Below are 22714 nucleotides of genomic sequence, written 5' to 3'. Positions count from 1 at the left end.
GGTAACAACCCAAAACTTATGTAACAAAATGATTGTAGTGTCACTCCAAAGCAAAAGCAATGAGCTTATTTATATTGCGCTATATTTTGGATACAGTTTTGCACCTCAGGATGGTCCTTGTAACCTGTGGTCAATCAAAATGAAATTCTAATCTGATCATTGTCCTTTGCACTAGATCAGCTAGCAAATGGGAACAGGTACATGGTTAAAAAATCCAGAGCAAGGCATTTACCTGAAAGGCTTTCAAAGTTATAACCCCTCACAGAGGTTAGAATCCCAACAAAGAATAATGCGTCGAGTTCTAAACAACCTAAACTTAAATGTCAGGAAAAGGATTTGTTACCATTTCTTGGGCTCTCATGAACCTCTTCTGCACATGTTTGGCAAACAGTCCAGCCCCTCCAGTTTTACTTGAAGTCTCCGCCATTGCACCTGTGTACTCCCAACTGTGACACTCCGTCTGCCTGTGGCTTGTGTCAGGTTGCCCCTGGTCGACTCTGTGCTTGTGAGGAAGTGAGATATTTAAATACCCATCGTGCTCTGCATCCGTTCCAGATCATAGATAATAATTGGTAAAAAAATACGTATTTCTGCTTCCCCTCCAAAGGGGGCAAACATAGAGTGAGGTAGCACGGAAGGGGCCCTTCTACCCATTAAATCCGTGCTGACTGTCAATCGGCCAGTTGCACCAATCTGACACAAATCCTCTCTACTCTCTTCATATTCACAGCACCAACTTATTAAAATTAATTTGGGAGGGGGATGGGAACCAAAGTGAAAGGGCTGAGAATAGGGTAGTTGGTTTGCAAACAGAGACAGTGTCTAGTGAGACTGATAGCAAGGAGATGCTGATGATAGAGCAAAATTGCGGTCAGTGGGGTGAGTTGCAATGTAAAAGGGGGACAAAATTGAAAAGGGTGATGAATATAGGACTGAAGGTGTTATATTTGAATGCATGCAGTATACTGAATAAGGTAGATAATCTTACATTATGATTGCACTGCTCCTGAGAAACGCTGTCTCATTCTGACCTGCAGAGCTGATGTACGGTTAGAATGACAATAAAGTTTTTTGAATCTTGAATCTTATAGTGCAGTTAGAGATTGGCAGGTATGATCTGGTCACCGAATTACAGGAGAGATGTCAATAAAATTGAGAGAGTACAGAGGAGGTTTACTAAAATGTTGCCTGGGTTTCATCTCCTAAGTTACAGAGAAAGGTTGAACAAGTTAGGTCTTTATTCTTTGGAGCGTAGAAGGTTGAGGTGGGACTTGCTAGAGGTGTTTAAAATTATGAGGGGGATTGATAGCGTTGACGTGGATAGGCTTTTTCCATTGAGAGTGGGGAAGATTCAAACAAGAGGACATGGGTTGAGAATTAGAAGACAAAAGTTTAGGGGTAACATGAGGGGGAACTTCTTTACTCAGAGAGTGATAGCTGTGTGGAATGAGCTTCCAGCAGAGGTGGTTGAAGCAGGTTCTATGTTGCCGTTTAAAGTTAAATTGGATAGATATATGGACAGGAAAGGAATGGAGGGTTATGGGCTGAGTGCAGGTTGGTGGGACTAGGGTAGAGTTCGGCATGGACTAGAAAGGCCAAGATGGCCTGTTTCCGTGCTGTAAATGTTGTATGGTTATATGTTGTGGGCATCAGTGAATTGTGGCTGCAAGAAGGTTATAGCTGGGAGCTGAATGTCCAAGGATACACATTGTATCGAAAGGACTGACGGGTAGACAGGAGGATAGGGTGGCTCTGTTGGTAAAAAAATGAAATTAAATCATTAGAAGAAGGGGACATATGATCAGAAGGTGTAGAATCCTTGTGGGTAGAGTTAAGGAACTGCAAGGGTAAAATGACCATGATGGGAGTTAAGTACTGTACAGAGCTCCGAATGCTCCAAAGAATAGCAAAGGTGTGGTCTACAAATTACAATGGGAGATAGAAAATGCGTGTCAAAAGGGCAATGTTACAATCGTCATGGGGGATTCCAACATACTGGTAGATTGGGAAAATCAGGTAGGTGCTGGATCACAAGAGGGGGAGTTTCTAAAATGCCTACAAGATGTTTTCTTAGAACAGCTCCTGGTTGAGCCCACTAGGTAGTCAGTTATTCTGGATTGGGTGTTGTGCAATGAACTGGAATTGATTAGCAAACTTAAGGTAAAAGGAACCCTTAGGGGCCAGTGATCATAATATAATAGAGTTCACCCTGAAACTTGAGAAGGAGAAGCTAAAGTCAGATGTATCAGTATTACAGTGGTGTAAAGGGAATGAGAGAGGATTTGGCCAAAATCGATTGGAAAAGAACACTGGCAAGGATAACAGCAGAGCAGCAATAGCTGGAATTTCAGGCAGCTACTCGGAAGGCACAGGATAGATACATCCTAAAGAGTCAATTGTGAAGGATGTGGTTCCGGGGTACTTGCAGGCACATGATAAAACAGGCTGAAGTCAGCATGGCTTCCTGAAGGGAAAACCTGGCCTGACAAATCTATTGGAATTCTTTGAAGAAATAACAAGGAGTATAGACAAAGGAGAGTTGGTGGATGTTATGTCCTTGGATTTTCAGAAGGCCTTTGACAAGGCGCCATGCATGAGGTGCTTAACAAGATAAGAGCCCATGGTATTATGGGAAAGATACTGGCATGGCTGATTGGCAGGAGGCAAAGAGTTGGAATAAAGGGGGCCTTTTCTGGTTGGCTGCCAGTGACTAGTCCGCAGGGGTCGTGGTTGGAACCGCTTCTTTTTATGTTTTATGTCAATGATTTAGATAATGGAATTGATGGCTTTTGGCCAAGTTTGTGGGTGATACGAAGATAGGTTGTGGGACAGGTTGTGTTGAGGAAGAAGAGGGGCTACAGAAGGACTAAGATACATTAGGAGAATGAGCAAGGAAGTGGCAGATGGAATATAATGTCAGGTAGTGCATGGTCATGCATTTTGGTAAAAGAAATAAAAGCACAGACTATTTTCTTAATGGCAAGAACTTCAAAATCTGAGGTGCCAAGGGACTTGAGAGTCCTTGTGCAATATTCATAGAAACATAGAAAATAGGTGCAGGAGTAGGCCATTCGGCCCTTTGAGCCTGCACCGCCATTTATTATGATCATGGCTGATCATCCAACTCAGAACCCCGCCCCAGCCTTCCCTCCATACCCTCTGATCCCCGTAGCCACAAGGGCCATATCTAACTCCCTAACAGTTAATTTGCAGGTGAATTTCTGGTTTCCTCCCGTATGCTCTGAGTTAATTGGCCACTGTAATTTGTCCTTTAGTATCTGTGTGAGGGGTAGAATCTGGGGGGGGGGAGTTGATGGGAATGTGGGGAGAATAAAGTCAGTGTAGAAATGGTGTAAGCAGGTGGTTGATGGTCGACATGGTCTCAATGGGCTGAAGGGCCTGTTTCTGGCCTGTATCTCTCTAAAAGGAGGAGGTGAAGGTACAGGAGAATGGATACTGGGCAGTGCCCCTCACTGAGGGAACAGCTCAACCAGAAGGCCTTGGTTACCGAGACTGGGCAGGTTTGAGGGAGATGTCCGACAGACAAAGTGCAAAGAAATTCTGTGTCATTGCTCCCACTATTACCAGTCATAGAGGCCCTTGACCTTGATGCTGCTTGTGATACTACTGTAGGGGTGGTGTGAGTAGGTGGGCTCAGCCTTGTGTACTAGAAGCCTCCTCTCAGGGTCATGTGCAGCCTGTTCCCAAGGGATAGAAGGGAGTGACTTCGTGAATCCACTGAGATGTTCGAGGAAGGTAAATGGCTGATGTCCGGAGGGAAAGTAAGGGTGAAAACAACAGTGAGTGTGAGGCGGATGTGCAGAGATTGGAAGAGTGTGGTGGTTACACAAGAAAGTAGAAGCAGGAGCGGGCCACTCGGCCCCTCACTCCTATTGCAGCATTCAATATGCTCCACCAGCCTGCAGGCCGAGAATCCCAGAGATTCGCTGCCCTCTGACAATGCTCCTGTGCTCCAGGGATTGTATCAAGCATGCACTGTTTACTACGTATGTGCGTTAGTGTTATACATTCTCTTATCTAGAGATTCAGCATGGTAGCAGGCCCTTCTGGTCCAATGTGCCTGCACCACCCAGTTACACCCACGTGACCAATTAACCTGCTTACTGCGCGTCTTTGGACCGTGGGAGGAAACCGGAGCACCCGGAGGAAACCCGCGCAGTCACGGGGAGGACGTGCAAACTCCTTACAGGCAGTGGCAGGAATTGAACCCGGATCGCTGCTGGCACTGGAAGCCGCTGTGCTACTGTGATGCCCCGCATTTTTAGTCCACATGTAGTCTGGTGTTGCAGCTTCACCAGTCTGCAGCTCACCACACAGTCCTTCTGAACCAAGTGCGTCCCTTGCCTTGTACCTCTTGGCTTTCTTGCACACTTGGCCTCATCATTTGGCTATTCCTCATTGGATTACCTCTACCCCTCGGAGTAGTCTGAGTAACCACTGTAGCCTGAGGTAGACCCATCACAGTGCCCCGCTCTCCAGCGGTTCCTCAGCTACAGCCACAGAGGAGAAATAATGTGGTGAACCAGTGTGTTTAAGCAGCACTCCACCCTAATAAGCTACTTTGCAGAACACACGAGGATGGATGGAAGGGTTCCTAGAGACTGAGATACAAGGAACCATGGAAGGTACAGGAACAACCAACAGCCAGAGGAGAGCGGAGGCAGGCCACACTCACTGCCTCCCGGTCAACTGGTGCACCTTTGCCTGATCTGTGTTCTAACAGGGAGCCATCGGAGTAATGTCAGCCACTGAGCTATCACTGCGTTCGATTCTCCTTTCACTTTATTTCGATTCCAGTTACTTGCTTTCCCCAATGGAAAGCAAATGCCTCACCCGTACCAAAGTACACTCATTTTGAGGAAGGAGTAAATGTTTTGGTATAGACACTTGCTATTTATACCAGAAAAATGATGGTAATTTTATGAGAAAGATTCCCAAAAACTACACACTCAGATAAATTTAGCTTCCCTGCTAAGCTGGCATCCCACCAGATTTCATTTCGACGGTTTACAGAACTATTTCCCTTCAATTTTCATAGCCAGAGCTTCTCAGTGGCAGTCCCTTGCTGCTACTTTTGTTATGGCAGCCTTGTTTTCCATATCAGATGTGGTGCTTTGCGACTTTGGTCTCTACATATTAATAACTCCATAAGACCATTAGACATAGGAGCAGAATTAGGCCATTGAGCCATCGAGTCTGCTCCACCATTCCATCATGGCTGATTTATTATCCCTCTCAACCCCATTCTCCTGCCTTCTCCCTATAACCTTTGATGCCCTGACTAATCAAGAACCTATCAACTTCCACCTTAAGTATACCCAATGACTTGGCCTCCATAGCCATCTGTGGCAATGAATTCCACAAATTCACAATCCTCTGGCTAAAGAAATTCCTCTTCATTTCTGTTCTAAAGGTACATCTGTCTATTCTGAAGCTGTGTCATCTGGTCCTACACAGTCCTACAATTGGAAACATCCTCTCCAACTCCACTCTATCTAGGCCTTCCAATATTTGATAGGTTTCAATGAGATCTCCTTCATTCTTCTAAACTCCGGCAAGTACAGGCCCAGAGCCATCAATCGCTCTTCATACGTTAATTCTTTCACTCCTAGGGTCATTTTCATGAACCTCCTCTGGACCTTCTCCAGTACCAGCTCATCCTTTCTTGGATAAGGTGCCCAAATCTGCTCACAATACTCAAAATATGGCCTGACCAATGATTTATAAAACCTCATCATTATATCCTTGCTTTTATATTCTAGTCCTCTTGAAATGAATGCTAGCATTGCATTTGCCTTCCTTACCACCGAGTCAACCTGCAAATTAATCTTTAGGGAATCCTGCGCAAGGACTCCCAAATCCCTTTGCACCTCCGATTTCTGAATTGGCTCCCTGTTTAGAAAATAGTCTATGCTTTTATTCTTTTTACCAAAGTGCGTGGCCATATACATCCCTACACTATATTCCATCTACCACTTCTGTGCCCATTCTCCTAATCTGTCCAAGTCCTTCAGCAGACTCCATGCTTCCTCAGCATTACCTGCCCTTCCACCTAGCTTTGTCTTGTTCACACACGTGGTCACAAAGCCATCAATTCCATCAACCAAATCGTTGACATATAACAGAAAGAGAAACAGCTCCAACACCAACCCCTGCAAAACATCACTAGTTGCTGTCAGCCAACCAGAAAAGACCACCTTTATTCCCACTCTTTGCCTCCTGCCAATCAGCCAATCTTCTATCCATCCGTTTACCATGAGCTCTTATCTCGCTAAACAGCCTCACGTGAGGCACCTTGTCACAAGCCTTCTGAAAATCCAAGTAAACAACATGCACCAATTCTACTTTGTCTATCTTGCTTGTTATTTCCTCAAAGAATTCCAACAGATTGTTAAGCAAGATTTCCCCTAAGGAAACCATGCTGACTTTGGCCTACTTTATCATGTGCCTCCAAGCACCCTGAGACCTCATCCTTACTAATTGACTCCAACATCTTCCCAACCACTGAAGTCAGGCTAACTGGTCTATAATTCCCTTTCTTCTGCCTCGCCCTCTTCTTAAAGAGTGGAGCAATTTTCTAGTCCTCTGACCAATCTAGAACCTAGTGATTCTTGAAAGATCACTACTCGTGCCTCCACAGTCTCTTCAGCTACCTCTTTCAGAACCCTGGGATGTAATCCATCTGGCCCAGATGACTTATCTACCTTCAGACCTTTCAGCTTCTCAAGCACCTTCTCCTTAGTACTAGCAACCCTTCTGCACCCCCCCCCCCGGAAACTCTTGAATTTTGGACGCACTGCTAGTGTCTTCCACAGTGAAGATTAACGCAAAATACTTATTGAGTTCGTCCACCATTACTACCTCTCCCCTAATATTGTTGGGTCAACCCTTATTCTAGCCTCTCCTTGACACATTTCCCACATTGTGTCATTCAGATATGCTAAATTACAACAGATGAAGAGGAAAGGGATGGATTCTGTGCTGCACGGGAGAGACCCTGCATTTGTACAGTGACTCTCACAATGACAGGATGTATCAAACCATCTTGGTTGCCCGGTTCAGAAGATTAAGGCATGTAGGATCCATGAAGTTTCAGTAGATTGGAAGCAATATTGGCTTGGCCATAGAAGACTGAGGGCAGTGGTGAAGAGGTGTTATTGTGGCTGGAGGTCTGTCAATATATACTGTAGATACACACACAAAATCATTTCAATCTAAATACTATTTACTCTATATATACAATAAGACCATAAGATACAGGAGCAGAATTAGGCCATTTCACCTATCAAGTCTGCTCCAACATTCCAACATGGCTGATCTAATTTCCTTCTCAGCCTCAGTCTCCTGCCATCTCCTCATATCCATTGAAACCCTAATCAAGAATCTATCAACCACTGTCTTAAATATACACAATGACTTAGCCTCCACAGCTACCAGCAACAACGAATTCTACAGATCCACCACTCTCTGGCTAAAGAAATTCCTCCTCAGTTCCGCTGTAACAGACACCCTTCTATAGGAAACATCCTCTCCACATCCACTCTATCAAGGCCTTTCAACATTCAAAGGGTTTCAATGAGGTCACCCCTCATTCTTCTGAATTCCAGTGAGTACAGGCCCAGAGCCATTAAACATTCTTCATATGACAAGCCTTTCAATCTCAGAATAAATTTTGTTAACCTCCTTTGAACCCTCTCCAATGTCAATGCATCTTTTCTTAGATAAGAGGCCCAAAACTGCTCACAATGCTCCAAGTGAGGCTTCACCAGTGCCTTATAAAGCCTTAGCATTACAACCTTGCTTTTATATTCAAATCCTCTTAAAATGATTGCCAACATTGCATTTGCCTGCCTCACCACTGACTCAACCTGCAAATTAACCTTTAGGGAATACTACTCAAGGACTCCCAAGTTTTTTTGTACCTCAATTTTTTTGAAATTTCTCTCCATTTATAAAATAGTCTACCCTTTCATTTCTTCCACCCAAGTGCATCACCATACACTTATCGACGCTGCATTCCGTCTGCCATTTCTTTGCCCAACCTCCTAATCTGTCTAAGTCCTTCTGTAGCCTCTCTACTTCCTCAAAACTACCTGCCCCTCCACCTATCTTTGTATCATCCACAAACTTTGCCACAAAGCCATCAATTCCATTATCCAAGTCATTAACATATAGCATTAAAAAGCAGTCCCAACACAGACCCCTGTGGAACATCACTAGTCACCAACAGCCAGCCAGAAAAGGCTCTCTTTATTCTCACTTCTTGTCTCCTGCTAATCAGCTGTTTTATCCATGCTAGAACCTTTCCTGTAATACCATAGGCTCATAGCTTGATAAGCAGCCTCATGTGTGACACTTTGTCAAAGGCCTTCTGAAAATCCAAGTACACAACATCCACTGTTTTTCCTTTGTCTATTCCGCTTGTTATTTTTTCCAAGAATTCCAACAGATTTGTCAGGCAAGATTTTCCCTTGAAAAAACCATGCTGACTACAGCCTCTAAATACCTTGAGACCTCATCCTTGACAATTGACTCCACCACCTTCCCAACCACTGAGGTCAACTAACTGGCCTATAATTTACTTTCTTCTGCCTCTCTCCCTTCTTGAAGAATGGAGTGACATTTGCAATTTGCCAGTCCCCTGGAACCATTCCAGAATCTAGTGATTCTTGAAAGATCATTACTAATGTCTCCACAATCTCTTCAGCAACCGCTTTCAGAACCCTGGGGTATACACCATCTGGTCCAGGTGACTTATCTACCTTCAGACTTTTCAGTTTCCCAAGAACTTTCTCCCTAGTAACAGCATCTTCACTCACTTCTACCCCCTGACAAACTTGAACATCCGGCGTACTGCTAGTGTCTTCTAAAGTGAAGACTGATGCAAAACACTTATTCATCTCATAGGCTATTTCCTTGTCCACCATTACTACCTCTCCAGTGACATTTTTTTTCAGCAGTCCGATATCCACTCTCACCTCTCCTTTACACTTTATATATCTAAAGAAACTTTTGGTATCCTCTTTAATATTATTGGCTAGCTTACCTTTGTACTCTATCTTCTCCTTTTTAATGACCTGTTTAGTTGTCTTCTATTGGTTTCTAAAAGCTTCCTAATTCTGTAACTTCCCATGAATTTTGGCTCTATTATATTCCCTCTCTTCAGGTTTTATGTTGGCTTTGACTTCTCTTGTTAGCCACATATGTGTCTTCTTGCCTTTCAAATGCCTTTTTTCTCCTTGGGATGTATATATCCTGCGCCTTCCAAGTTGCTTCCACAAATTCCAGCCATTGCTGCTCTGCTGTCATCCCTGCCAGTGTTCTTTTCCAATCAGCTCTGGCCAGCTCCTCTCCCATGCCTCTGTAATTCCCTTTACTCCACTGTAATACTGATACATCTGACTTCAGCTTCTCCCTCTCAAATTGCAGGGTGAATTCTATCATATTATGATCACTGGCCCTTAAGGCTTCCTTTATATTAAGATCTCTCATCAATTCTGGTTCATTGCACAACGCCCAATCCAGAATAACTGATGCCCTAGTGGGCTCGACCAGGAGCTGCTCTAAGAAAACATCTCATAGGCATTCTAGGAACTACCCCTCTTGTGATTCAGCACCAGCCTGGTTTTCCTAATCTGCCAGTATATGACGATTGTAACATTGCCCTTCTCTATCTCCCATTGTAATTTGTAGACCACATCCTTACTACTGCTTGGATGTTCTTATATAACTCCCATCGATGTCTTTTTACCCTTACTACATCACACATGCCAATCTGTAACTGTGCTAACCTCTTCAGGCTCGAATGGCTGTAGGCAGCCGACGGCCATACTATGTACGTAATTTACAATGCCTATAAAAAGTATTCACCCTCCCCCCCCCCCGGAAGTTTTCATGTTTTATTGTTTTACAACATTGAGAGAGGGAGGGAGAGTGGGAGAGAGGGGGGGAGAGGGGGTGAGAGGGGGGAGAGGGGGGAGAGGGGGAGAGAGGGGGGAGAGAGGGGGGAGAGGGGGGAGAGAGGGGGGAGAGAGGGGGGAGAGAGGGGGGAGAGAGGGGGAGAGGGGGAGAGAGGGGAGAGAGGGGAGAGAGGGGAGAGAGGGAGAAGGAGAGAGGGTGAGAGGGAGAGAGATATAATTTTGACAAAATTGTTTGCAGCTGACACCAAAATTGGCAGAGTTGTGGGTAGTGGGGAAGGTTATCAAAGCATGTTGCAGGGTATCGACAGATGGAGTTTAATCCGCACAGAGACCCATTGCAGTACAGTGCCGGAATTGAACTCTGAACTCTGAATTGGCCCGAGCTGTAATAATGTAGCACTAACAAAGGATTAAGATTTGCTTCTCTCTAATCTACTAGATTAGAGGCTGGCCACTCCTGTTGCCAGTGAGGATGCAAAGATCATTGCAAAGGCTCAGCAATCTCTTCCCACACTTTCTGTAGTAGCCTGGGGTATATCCTGTCCGGTCCCAGGGACTTATCTATCCCATTGTTTTTAAAAGTTCCAGCACATCCTCTTTTCTTAATGTCAACATGTTCTAACCTATCAGCCTGTCTAACACTGTTCTCACAAAGGTTAAGGTCCCTCTCACAGGCGAATACTGAAGGAAAGTATTCATTAAGGACCTCTCCTACCTTCTCTGACTCCAGGCACATGTTTCCTCTACTGCCTCTGATCAGTCCTACCCTCAGTCTGCTCATACTCCAGTTCTTCATGTATGTCTAGAACACCTTAGGGTTTTCCTTAATCCTACTCGCCAAGACCTGTTCAGTGCCAGTGACCTAGTTGTTGCAATTTTCCCCTGGTAGGTCAGTCCCCACCCATCCCCCACCAACAATATCCAAAGCAGTACACGCAGGGAAATAGCTGCACAGGTTCTCTGTATTGTCTGCCTATTTCCTTTCCCTCTCCTCCTCCCAAGGTTATCTAGCTGCAGCTCCAATTCCCTAACATGGTCTGTAAGGAGTTGTAGCTGGAAGCACCTCATGCAGATGCAGTTATCAGGGAGATGGAGGTCTCCCAGATCTCCTACCTGGCACGAAGAACACACCACCGACCCTGGATCTATTCTCCCTTCTCTAGATTAATACTAACAGACCAAGAAAGAAGGAAATTTACCAAAACCAACCTTAGCCTCCGCTTCTCCTCGCTAAATCCTCTTGAGCCAAGAGCCTAACACTGGCCCACTCACAGAATGGCCGCTCCCACGTTAGCCACTCTGCTGAAGCTTCATTTCTTTTTAGTAGCCTTTGCCAAGTGTCTATAAAATGCAACACCTCAAGCCTGCTTAAAAGTTTCAAAAGACCCCACTCACATCTTAAATCTCATACTCAGTCACCAAGAAAGGCCTAGATAGAGTGGACATGAAGAAAATGTTTCCAATAGTAGGAGAGTCTAGGCCCAGAGGGCACAGCCTCAGAATACAAGATAGTCCCTTTAGAACAGAGATTAAGGAGGAATTCCTTTAGCCAGAGGGTGGTGAATCTCTGGAATTCATTGCCTCAGACGGCTGTGGAGGCCACTTCATTGGATATATTTAAAGCAGAGATTGATAGGTTCTTGTTTAGTAAGGGCGTCAAAGGTTACTGGAAGAACACAGGAGAATCAGCCATGATGGAATGGCAGAGCAGAGTTGATGGTTCGAAAGGCCTAATTCTGCTCATATGTCTTATGGACTTAATGTTGATCATTGGCAATTATCCACTTTGTCGTTGTGGGAAGCTCCTGAATCAGTGAATAAAATCCCTATCTCACACACTCACACTATGGACAGGTTGCAAATGGAGTGACTTAATTTTGTGCTCGGATGGAAAAATGTGAAAAGGGATATATTTGAGGATTAATGCAAAGACACCGCAATGTTGGTTTTAAACTGATGAAATCTAACAAATGCAGAAGCTTGCATTAATATTGCATCATCAAGGTAGAATGAAACAGCACTGAAACAGGTCCTTTGGTCAATTTGCCCATGTTGACCAAACTGCCATCCTGAGTGAGTCCCATTTCCTTAAAACCCTTTTCTATCCAGTGTCCAAGCAGCCTTAATTTAAACAAAGAATTAGAGGTGTACGAGAATACAACACAGCCACCAGAAATGTAATGATTCAAACTGGAAGATCAAAAAACCCAACTGTGAGGAGCGCAGATGCAATAGAAGGTTACAGATGGAGAAGGAACTAGAGACGGGGAGGGGATTAGAGAAGGAGAGGGAACTACTGGAGATAGGGAGTGGATTAGAAATGGAGAGGGAAGAGGGGAGGGGATTAGAAATGAGGAGGGGATTAGGGATGGGGAGAAGATTTGAGATGGTGAAGGTATTTAAATGGGGTGAGGATTAGAGATGGGGAGGGGATTAAAGATTGTGTGGGAATTAGGGATGGGGAGAGGATTAGAGATGAAGAGGTAACTAGAGACGGGGAGGTGATTAGAGACGGGGAAGGGATTAGAGACAGAGAGGGGATTAGAGACGGGGAGGAGATTAGAGACGGGGAGGAGATTAGAGACGGGGAGGGAGCTAGACATGGGAAGGGAACTAGAGATGGAGAGGGGATGAGAGCTGGCAAGGGAATTAGAGACGGGAAGGGAACTAGAGACAGGGAGGGATCTAGGGATGGGGAGGGAACTAGGGACGGGGAGGGGATTAGAGGGAACTAGAGATGGGGAGGGAAATAGAGATGGGGAGGGAAATAGAGATGAGGAAGGGATTAGGGATGGGGAGGTGATTAGAGATGAAGAGGTAACTAGAGACGGGGAGGTTATTAGAGACGGGGAAGGTATTATGATGGAGAGGGGATTAGAGATGGAGAGGGAGCTAGACATGGGAAGGTAACTAGAGATGGAGAGGGGATGAGAGCTGGCGAGGGAATTAGAGATGGGAAGGGAACTAGGGACGGGGAGGGAACTAGGGACGGGCAGGGAACTAGGGACGGGCAGGGAACTAGGGACGGGCAGGGAACTAGGGATGGGGAGGGAACTAGGGATGGGGAGGGGATTAGAGACAGGGAGGGGACTAGAGATGGGGAGGGAACTAGAGACGGGGGGGGATTAGAGATGGCAAAGGTATTATGATGGGGAGGGGATTAGAGATGCAGAGGGAGCTAGACATGAGAAGGGAACTAGAGATGGAGAGGGGATGAGAGCTGGTGAGGGAATTAGAGATGGAGAGGAAACTAGAGATGGGGAGGGGACTAGAGACAGGGAGGGGACTAGAGACAGGGAGGGGACTAGAGACGGGGAGGGGACTAGAGACGGGGAGGGGACTAGAGACGGGGAGGGGATTAGAGTCGCGGAGGGGATGAGGGATGGGGAGAGGATTGAGGGGATTGGGATAGGGAGGGGATTAGGGATGGGGAGATGATTAGAGAAGTGGTGGGGATTAGTGTAGGGGAAGGGATTAGAGATGGTGAAGGAATTAGAGATGGGGAGGGGATTAGAACAGGGAGGTAGAGATTTAAAACAATGAAGAAAGTGGATTGTTTAAACAGTGGCTGGAGGGACATTTTATAATCAAAGTTTTGCTTTAAAGTTCTTGTGATTGATGTAATCATCACATATAATTAAGTGCAATGGGAATGAACCCTGGCTATTTTTGATGCCAATCGTTTCTGCACATAAATTTTCCACGTCAGGTGCAAAAGAGCCTGATATCCATAATGCAGCCCAAAGTAGTATGAGCCTCAGTCCTATGCTGTAAATTCTGAGGTCACTTTGATGTCATAATATTGTTATGGGAGTGTCCTGAAGGGTCACTTTTGCCAGTTCACTATCAAAGCACTAACTAAAAACTAAAGCAGAAAATGGTGGAATCACTCAGGTCAGTAAGTTTAACGTCGGTAGTAGGTAAGTTATTGGAGGGAGTACTAAGAGATAGAATCTACAAGCATTTGGATAGACAGGGACTTATTAGGGAGAGTCAACATGGCTTTATGTGTGGTAGGTCATGTTTGACCAATCTATTGGAGTTTTTCGAGGAGGTTACCAGGAAAGTGGATGAAGGGAAGGCAGTGGATATTGTCTACATGGACTTCAGTAAGGCCTTTGACAAGGTCCCGCATGGGAGGTTAGTTAGGAAAATTCAGTTGCTAGGTATACACGGAGAGGTGGTAAATTGGATTGGACATTGGCTCAATGGAAGAAACCAAAGAGTGGTAGTAGAGAATTGCTTCTCCGAGTGGAGGCCTGTGACTAGTGGTGTGCCACAGGGATCAGTGCTGGGTCCATTGTTATTTGTCATCTATATCAATGATCTGGATGATAATGCGGTAAATTGGATCAGCAAATTTGCTGATGATACAAAGATTGGAGGTGTAGTAGACAGTGAGGAAGGTTTTCAGAGCCTGCAGAGGGATTTGGACCAGCTGGAAAAATGGGCTGAAAAATGGCAGGTGGAGTTTAATACAGACAAGTGTGAGGTATTGCACGTTGGAAGGACAAACCAAGGTAGAACATACAGGGTTAATGGTAAGGCACTGAGGAGTGCAGTGGAACAGAGGGATCTGGGAATACAGATACAAAATTCCCTAAAAGTGTCGTCACAAGTAGATAGGGTCGTAAAGAGAGCTTTTGGTACATTGACCTTTATTAATCGAAGTATTGAGTATAAGAGCTGGAATGTTATTATGAGGTTGTATAAGGCATTGGTGAGGCCGAATCTGGAGTATTGTGTTCAGTTTTGGTCACCAAATTACAGGAAGGATATAAATAAGGTTGAAAGAGTGCAGAGAAGGTTTACAAGGATGTTGCCGGGACTTGAGAAATTCAGTTACAGAGAAAGGTTGAATAGGTTAGGACTTTATTCCCTGGAGCGTAGAAGAATGAGGGGAGATTTGATAGAGGTATATAAAATTATGATGGGTATAGAGAGAGTGAATGCAAGCAGGCTTTTTCCACTGAGGCAAGGGGAGAAAAAAACCAGAGGTCATGGGTTAAGGGTGAGGGGGGAAAAGTTTAAAGGGAACATTAGTGGGGGCTTCTTCACACAGAGAGTGGTGGGAGTATGGAATGAGCTGCCAGACGAGGTGGTAAATGCGGGTTCTTTTTTAACATTTAAGAATAAATTGGACAGATACATGGATGGGAGGTGTATGGAGGGATATGGTCCGTGTGCAGGTCAGTGGGACTAGGCAGAAAATGGTTCGGCACAGCCAAGAAGGGCCAAAAGGCCTGTTTCTGTGCTGTAGTTTCTATGGTTCTATGGTCAGGCAGCAACTGTGGAGAAAGAAACAGAGTCAATGTTTCAGGTCCAAGATCCTTTTTTGAGGCAAGTTTTCTTTGCACGGAGAGGTGGGTACCTGGAACGTGCTGCCTGGAACCTGGAAAGTCTTCCCTCATCCTCTGCCGCTACAGAAGGTGGCGGAAGCAGATATGACAGCGACTTTTACAAAGCATTGAGACGGATGCATGAATGTGAAAGGAATGGAGGGATATTGACCATGTACAGGCAGAAGGGATTTAGTTTGACTGGTATTGAGTTCGGCACAGACGTAATGGGCAGAAAGGCCTGTTGGAGTGTTATACAGTACTAGTCTGTGTGCTGCGTTCTATTCACCATGTTATACTGCCACCTTTTGGGATATTTGGATTTCTACACTAAGGTTTGTCTCTTCCTGAGGACTGCCTGGACTTTACCATTCATTGTATTGTCCTACCTTTATAAGACTTCCAAAATCACTTAAAACCTCACACGTGTCTCTTGGCTCCATCCATAGGTCACCTCTTTAGTCCTTCATGGGCCATACTCTTCCTCCTTCCCTTTATTCCATGATCTACTGCCCTCTCCTATCAGAATTCTTCTTCTTCAGTCTTTTCCCTGTTCCACTAATCACCTACCAGCTTCTTACTTTCTCCTTTCTCCCCTATCCTCCTCACCTGGTTTCACCCATCGCCTGCCCGTTTGTACTCCTTTCCCTCCACCCAGCTTATTATCATTGTTTCTCTTCGCTTCCTTTCCAGTCCTGATATAGAAAATAGAGCACTGAGCGGGACAGGCCATCCAGCCCACAGTATTCCACCAAACCCAATTAAATCAGTAGTCAAATGGTCAACTAAACTAATCCCTTCTGCCTACATAATGCCCATATGCCTCATGCTCCTATTTAGACATCTCTTAAAAGTCCCGAATGTATCTGCCTCCACCACCACCCCAGGCAGCACAGTCCAGGCACCCACCACTGTGTAAAAGAAACTTGACCCTCACACCTCCTTTAAAATTACTCCTCTCACCTTCAATGCATGCCCTCTGGTATTAGACATTTCAACTCTGGGGAACAGATACTGTCCTACTTTATCCATGCCTCTCATAATCTTATAAACTACCAGACCTTCCCTCATCCTCTGCCGCTCCAGAGAATACAACCCAAGTTTGTCCGGCCTCTTGTTATAGCTCATGCCCTCTAAACCAGGCAGCATCCTGGTAAACCTCTTCTGCACCCTCTCCAAAGCCTCGACATACTTCCTATCAATGGGGCGACCAGAACTGTGTGCACTACTCCAGATGTGGCCTAATGAGAATTTTATAAAGCTGTAACATAACTTCCTAATTTTTGAACTCATTGCCTCAAATAACAAAGGCAAGCATGCCGTGTGTCTTCTTAAGTACCCTACCAACCTGTGGAGCCACTTTCAAGGAACTATGAACTTGGATCTCAAGACCCCTCTGCTCACCAACACTGTTAAGGATCTTGTTCTGAACAGTGTACAGTCTCTTTACATTTGACCTACCAAGGGCAGCACTTCACATTTGGCCGGATTAAACGACATCTGCCATTTCTCCACCCATTGCTGCACTGATCTATATCCCGTTGTAGTATTTGCCACTCTTCTACACGATCCACAACACCACCAATCGTCATATCATCTGCAAAATTACTAACACATCCATCTACATTTTCATCCAGGTCATTTATATACATCATAAACAGCAGAGATCACAGTTTAGATCCCTGTGAAACACCACTGATCACAGAGCTCCAGCTAGAGTAAGTCCCTTTGACCTCTACCGTCTGTCTTCTATGGGCCCACTCCAAGCTACCTGCCAACCTAGTCATCACATGGGAGCCCAAACACGGGAGGATGAACCCTGGGCGCCCTCCCAAGACTGTGGTCAACACGCTCCTAGAAGACAGCGGCGTGGCTAATGTAGATGAACTGAACACACTGATGAGGGAGAGGGAGAAGTGGAGAGTCCTTCATCATGCCCGACGCCGGCACCCTAGGCCTGAGTCGACGTAGTTGTAGTCTATGGGCAAGCCAGTTCTGAATCAAAATGTCCATTCCACCATGGATCCCATGCATCTTAATCTTCTGGATGTGCCTCCCATGTCAAACACCTTACTAAAATCCATGTAGGCAACATCCACAGCTCCATCTTCATCAATCACCCTCATCACCTCATCAAAAAAACTCAATCAAGTTAGTAAGACATGAATTGCCTCACACAAAGCTATGCAGGCTCTCCCTAATTTGGCCATGGTTTTCCAAATGCTCATAAATACTATACATAATAACTCTCTCCAGGAACTTCCCTACCAGTGACATGAGCCTCACCGATCTATAGTTTTCAAGGTTATCCCTGGTTCCCTTCTTAATTAATGGAACAATATTAGCTACTCACCAGTCCTCCAGGACCTTGCCTGTTGCTATAGAGGACACAAAGATATTAGTCAAGGCCCCAAAAATCTCTTCACTTGCCTCTCTCAATAACCTGGGGTATATCCCATCAGGCACTAGGGACTTAACCACCTCAATGCTCTTTAAGAAACCCAATACTATCTCTTCCAAACAACAGGAATTCTGCAGATGCTGGAAATTCAAGCAACACACATCAAAGTTGCTGGTGAACACAGCAGGCCAGGCAGCATCTCTAGGAAGAGGTGCAGTCGACATTTCAGGCCGAGACCCTTCGTCAGGACTAACTGAAGGAAGAGTTAGTAAGAGATTTGAAAGTGGGAGGGGGAGGGGGAGATCCAAAATGATAGGAGAAGACAGGAGGGGGAGGGATGGAGCCAAGAGCTGGACAGGTGATTGGCAAAAGGGATATGAGAGGATCATGGGACAGGAGGTCTGGAAAGAAAGACAAGGAGGGGGGGGGACCCAGAGGATGGGCAAGGGGTATATTCAGAGGGACAGAGGGAGAAAAAGGAGAGTGAGAGAAAGAATGTGTGTATATAAATAAGTAACAGATGGGGTACGAGGGGGAGGTGGGGCATTAGCGGAAGTTAGAGAAGTCGATGTTCATGCCATCAGGTTGGAGGCTACCCAGACGGAATATAAGGTGTTGTACCTCCAACCTGAGTGTGGCTTCATCTTTACAGTAGAGGAGGCCGTGGATAGACATATCAGAATGGGAATGGGATGTGGAATTAAAACGTGTGGCCACTGGGAGATCCTGCTTTCTCTGGCGGACAGAGCGTAGGTGTTCCCTGGAATGCAGAGAGGGCGGGGAGGGAAAGGTGTGCTTACTGGTGGGAACCCCACCAGCCTCCGAGTCCAACATATTATTCTCCGTAACTTCTGCCACATCCAACGGGATCCCCCCACTTTCCGCAGGGATCGCTCCCTACGCGACTCCCTTGTCCATACGTCCCCCCCCCCCATCCCTCCCCACTGATCTCCCTCCTGGCACTTATCCGTGTAAGCGGAACAAGTGCTACACATGCCCTTACACTTCCTCCCTCACCACCAATCAGGGCCCAAACAGTCCTTCCAGGTGAGGCAACACTTCACCTGTGAGCCCACAGTGTTGTGTCAACTATTTAATGTACTTTAAAATCAATCTAACACTTCCCTCCTAAAAAAATTCTCCATTTTTCCGCCATCCATGTGCCTATCTAAGAATGTTTAAATGTCCCTAATATAGCAGCCTCTACCACCGACCCTGGCAGCACATTCCACACAGCAGCACACTGTGTAAAACATAACTCTGATATCACCTGTATACGTTCCCCCAATTACCTTAAAATATGCCCCCTCATATTAGCCATTTCCACCCTGGAGAAGGTCTCTAGCTATCCATGTAATCTATGCTTTTTATCATCTTGTACACCTCTATCAAGTCACCTCTCACCCTCCTTCAGTCCAAATGGAAAAGCCCAAGCTTGCTCAACCTTTCCCCATAAGTCATAAGTCATGCTCTCTAATCCAGGCAGCAATGTAGTCAATCTCCTCTGCACCTTCTCTAAAGCCTCGATCTGTGCCTCTTTTCATCTTGTGCACCTTTATCAAGTCTCTTTCTCTCTCTGTCTCACACACACACACACACTCTATAGTCCTGAATGACCTCCCTCCCCTGTTTTCAGTTCTCTATACCTGCCATATGCTTTTCACCCCTTTAACAAAACCTCGGTATCCCTCAACTTCCCAGATTTCTTGAACTTGCTAATCTTCATCCTTCCAGGAACAGGTCAGGACTGAACTCTCACTATTTCACTCCCACCGTGCAGATGGAGATCCAGCTGCCAATCGTGCTCTACCTTTGCCAGGTCCTGGTGTATGAGCTTGAAACTGGCTTTCCCCTAATTCTTGGCCATAATTTCCAGACTATCCTTACATCTTTGTAACAACCTTGAAACTTATAAATGTATGGTCACCATCCTCAAAAAGCTCACCCACTGAACCAGCTTTATTATGTAAAATGATGTCCAGTACTGCCTTGAATATTAAGTTCAAGTTTGTTTCATAGGCTTACAAACACAAAGAATAAATACTATGAAAATAAGGAGGTGGCTTTAGAAATCGTGGACGCATCGGTAATCATTCTCCAATGTTCTATAGATTCAGGATCAGTTCCTGTGGATTGGAGGGTGGCTAATGTTGTCCCTCTCTTCAAGAAGGGAGGAAGAGAGAAAACGGGGAATTATAGACCAGTTAGCCTGACGTCAGTGGTGGGAAAGATGCTGGAGTCAATTATAAAAGATGAAATTACGAGACATCTGGATAGCAGTAACAGGATCGGTCCAAGTCAGCATGGATTTACGAAGGGGAAATCGTGCTTGACTAATCTTCTGGAATTGTTTGAGGATGTAACTGTGAAAATGGACAAGGGAGAGCCAGCGGATGTAGTGTACCTGGACTTTCAGAAAGCCTTTGATAAAGTCCCACATGGGAGATTAGTGGGCAAAATTAGGGCACGTGGTATTGGGGGCAGAGTACTGACATGGATTGAAAATTGGCTGGCTGACAGAAAACAAAGAGTAGCGATTAATGGGTCCCTTTTGGAATGGCAGGCAGTGACTAGTGGGGTACCGTAGGGTTCAGTGCTGGGACTGCAGCTGTTTACAATATATGTTAATGATTTAGATGAGGGAATTAAAAGTAACATTAGCAAATTTGCCAATGACACAAAGCTGGGAGGCAGTGTGAAATGTGAGGAGGATGTTATGAGAATGCAGGGTGACTTGGACAGGGTGGGTGAGTGGGCGGATGCATGGTAGATGCAGTTTAATGTGGATAAATGTGAGGTTATCCACTTTGGTGGTAAGAACAGGAAGGCAGATTATTATCTAAATGGAGTCAAGTTAGGAAAAGGGAAAGTACAACGAGATCTAGGTGTTCTTGTTCATCAGTCACTGAAAGCAAGCATGCAAGTACAGCAGGCAGTGAAGAAAGCTAATGGCATGCTGGCCTTCATAACAAGGTGAATTGAGTATAAGAGCAAAGAGGTCCTTCTGCAGCTGTACAGGGCCCTGGTGAGACCACACCTGGAGTACTGTGTGCAGTTTTGGTCTCCAAATTTGAGGAAGGGCATTCTTGCTATTGAGGGAGTGCAGCGTAGGTTCACAAGGTTAATTCCCGGGATGGCAGGACAGTCATATGTCGAAAGACTGGAGCGACTGGGCTTGTATACTCTGGAATTTAGACGGCTGAGAGGGGATCTTATTGAAACATATAAGATTATTAAGGGATTGGACACGCTGGAGGCAGGAAGCATGTTCCTGCTGATGGGTGAGTCCAGAACCAGAGGCCACAGTTTAAGAATAAGGGGTAGGCCATTTAGAACGGAGTTGAGGAAAAACTTTTTCACCCAGAGAGTGGTGGATGTATGGAATGCTCTGCCCCAGAAGGCTGTGGAGGCCAAGTCTCTGGATGCTTTCAAGAAAGAGATGGATAGAGCTCTTAAAGATAGCAGAATCAAAGGTTATGGGGATAAGGCAGGAACTGGATACTGATTGTGGATGATCAGCCATGATCACAGTGAATGACGGTGCTGGCTCAAAGGGCCGAATGGCCTACTCCTGCACCTATTGTCTATTGTCTATGTCTAGTTACAAAATACATGTGGACTAAGATGTTAACTGTCCTGTTACTTATAAAATAAGTCATCTGCAGCAGCACAATACATTCCAAGATGAAGCCACATATAAGTTAACATAAACAAATTGACATAAATTATACATGAATTATATGTGTGCAAAGTTTTCTTCTCAAGTGGGACTATGAACTAGATAAAGCAGCTTTCTTCAGCACTTCTTAAAAATTCCACACTCTCCAAGCTTAACACGATCGCAGTTATTACTTGGGATGTTGAAATCCCCAGTACTATAACCTATTCCTCCGACACCTCCCTATGATTTGCCTACATATGCTCTGACTTGCACGGGCCATTAAAAGCCCTGAAATGCACCCCAGAAAAGTAACCACCCTCTTTACTTGTGAACTCTACCCACACGCCTTCATTTGATAAGCCTTCCAGGGGAAGCCGCCCTCATTAACACACTGCTGGTCTCCTTGATCAATAATGTAATGCTTCCTTCTCTTTTGTTTCCTCCCCTGTCAATCCTGAAGCTTTTATAACAGTTGCTAGTCCAGCCTTTAAGGTTGTTATAGCCGGGGGTGGTAGTGAGGATAAGCCCCCACTACCTATTAAATGCTCCAATGGCTTGGACCTCAAATAGCCTCTGACAACAAAGTCCAGCTCCCGGCCTTCACGTGTGGATTAGCTACTAAGCCCAGCAGAACTGTTTCTACTGACAGGAGAAGAGTAAGGACCATAAGACCATAAGATAAGTAGGCGATTCGGCCCATCGAGTCTGTTCTGCCATTCAATCATGGGCTGATCCAATTCTTCCAATCACCTCCACTCCCCTGCCTTCTCCCCATACCCTTTGATGCCCTGGCTAATCAGGAACCTATCTATCTCTGCCTTAAATGCACCCAATGACTTGGCCTCCACAGCCGTTCGTGGCAACAAATTCCACAGATTTACCACCCTCTGACTAAAGTAATTTCTCCACATCTCTGTTCTAAATGGACATCCTTCAATCCTGAAGTCGTGCCCTCTTGTCCTAGACTCCCCTTCCATGCGAAATAACTTTGCTATATCTAATCTGTTAAGGCCTTTTAACATTCGGAATATTTCTGAGATTTCCCCCCCCCGCCCCCGATTCTCCTGAACTCCAGGGAATACAGCCCAAGAGCTACCAGACGTTCCTCATATGGTAACCCTTTCATTCCTGGAATCATTCTCGTGAATCTTCTCTGAACCCTGTCCAATGTCAGTATATCCTTTCGAAAATAAGGAGCCCAAAACTGCACACAATACTCCAAGTGTGGTCTCACGAGTGCCTTATAGAGCCTCAACATCACATCCCTGCTCTTATATTCTATACCTCTAGAAATGAATGCCAACATTGCATTTGCTTTCTTCACCACCGTCTCAACCTGGAGGTTAACCTTTAGGGAATCCTCCACCTATCT

The 22714-nt window shown here is 45.3% G+C and overlaps 2 protein-coding genes across 2 annotated transcripts in view; one reads left to right on the top strand and one right to left on the bottom strand.

Annotated features, from left to right (window-relative positions):
• LOC134340520 (natural resistance-associated macrophage protein 2-like) overlaps positions 1-22714 on the top strand; it is a 116339-nt gene that overhangs the window by 4480 nt on the left and 89145 nt on the right. The window lies entirely within an intron of this gene.
• LOC134340497 (bridging integrator 2-like) overlaps positions 1-22714 on the bottom strand; it is a 129414-nt gene that overhangs the window by 95740 nt on the left and 10960 nt on the right. The window contains exon 3 of the mRNA XM_063037806.1: positions 344-502. Coding sequence (XP_062893876.1) covers positions 344-427 — 84 coding nt within the window. The 5' untranslated portion in view covers positions 428-502. The remainder of the gene's footprint in view (positions 1-343; positions 503-22714) is intronic.

Source organism: Mobula hypostoma, chromosome X1 (genome assembly GCF_963921235.1).
Source record: "Mobula hypostoma chromosome X1, sMobHyp1.1, whole genome shotgun sequence".
Taxonomy (NCBI): Eukaryota; Metazoa; Chordata; class Chondrichthyes; order Myliobatiformes; family Myliobatidae; genus Mobula; species Mobula hypostoma.
The sequence above is the reverse complement of the archived record's forward strand: the minus strand, read 5'-3'. Positions and strand labels throughout refer to the sequence as shown.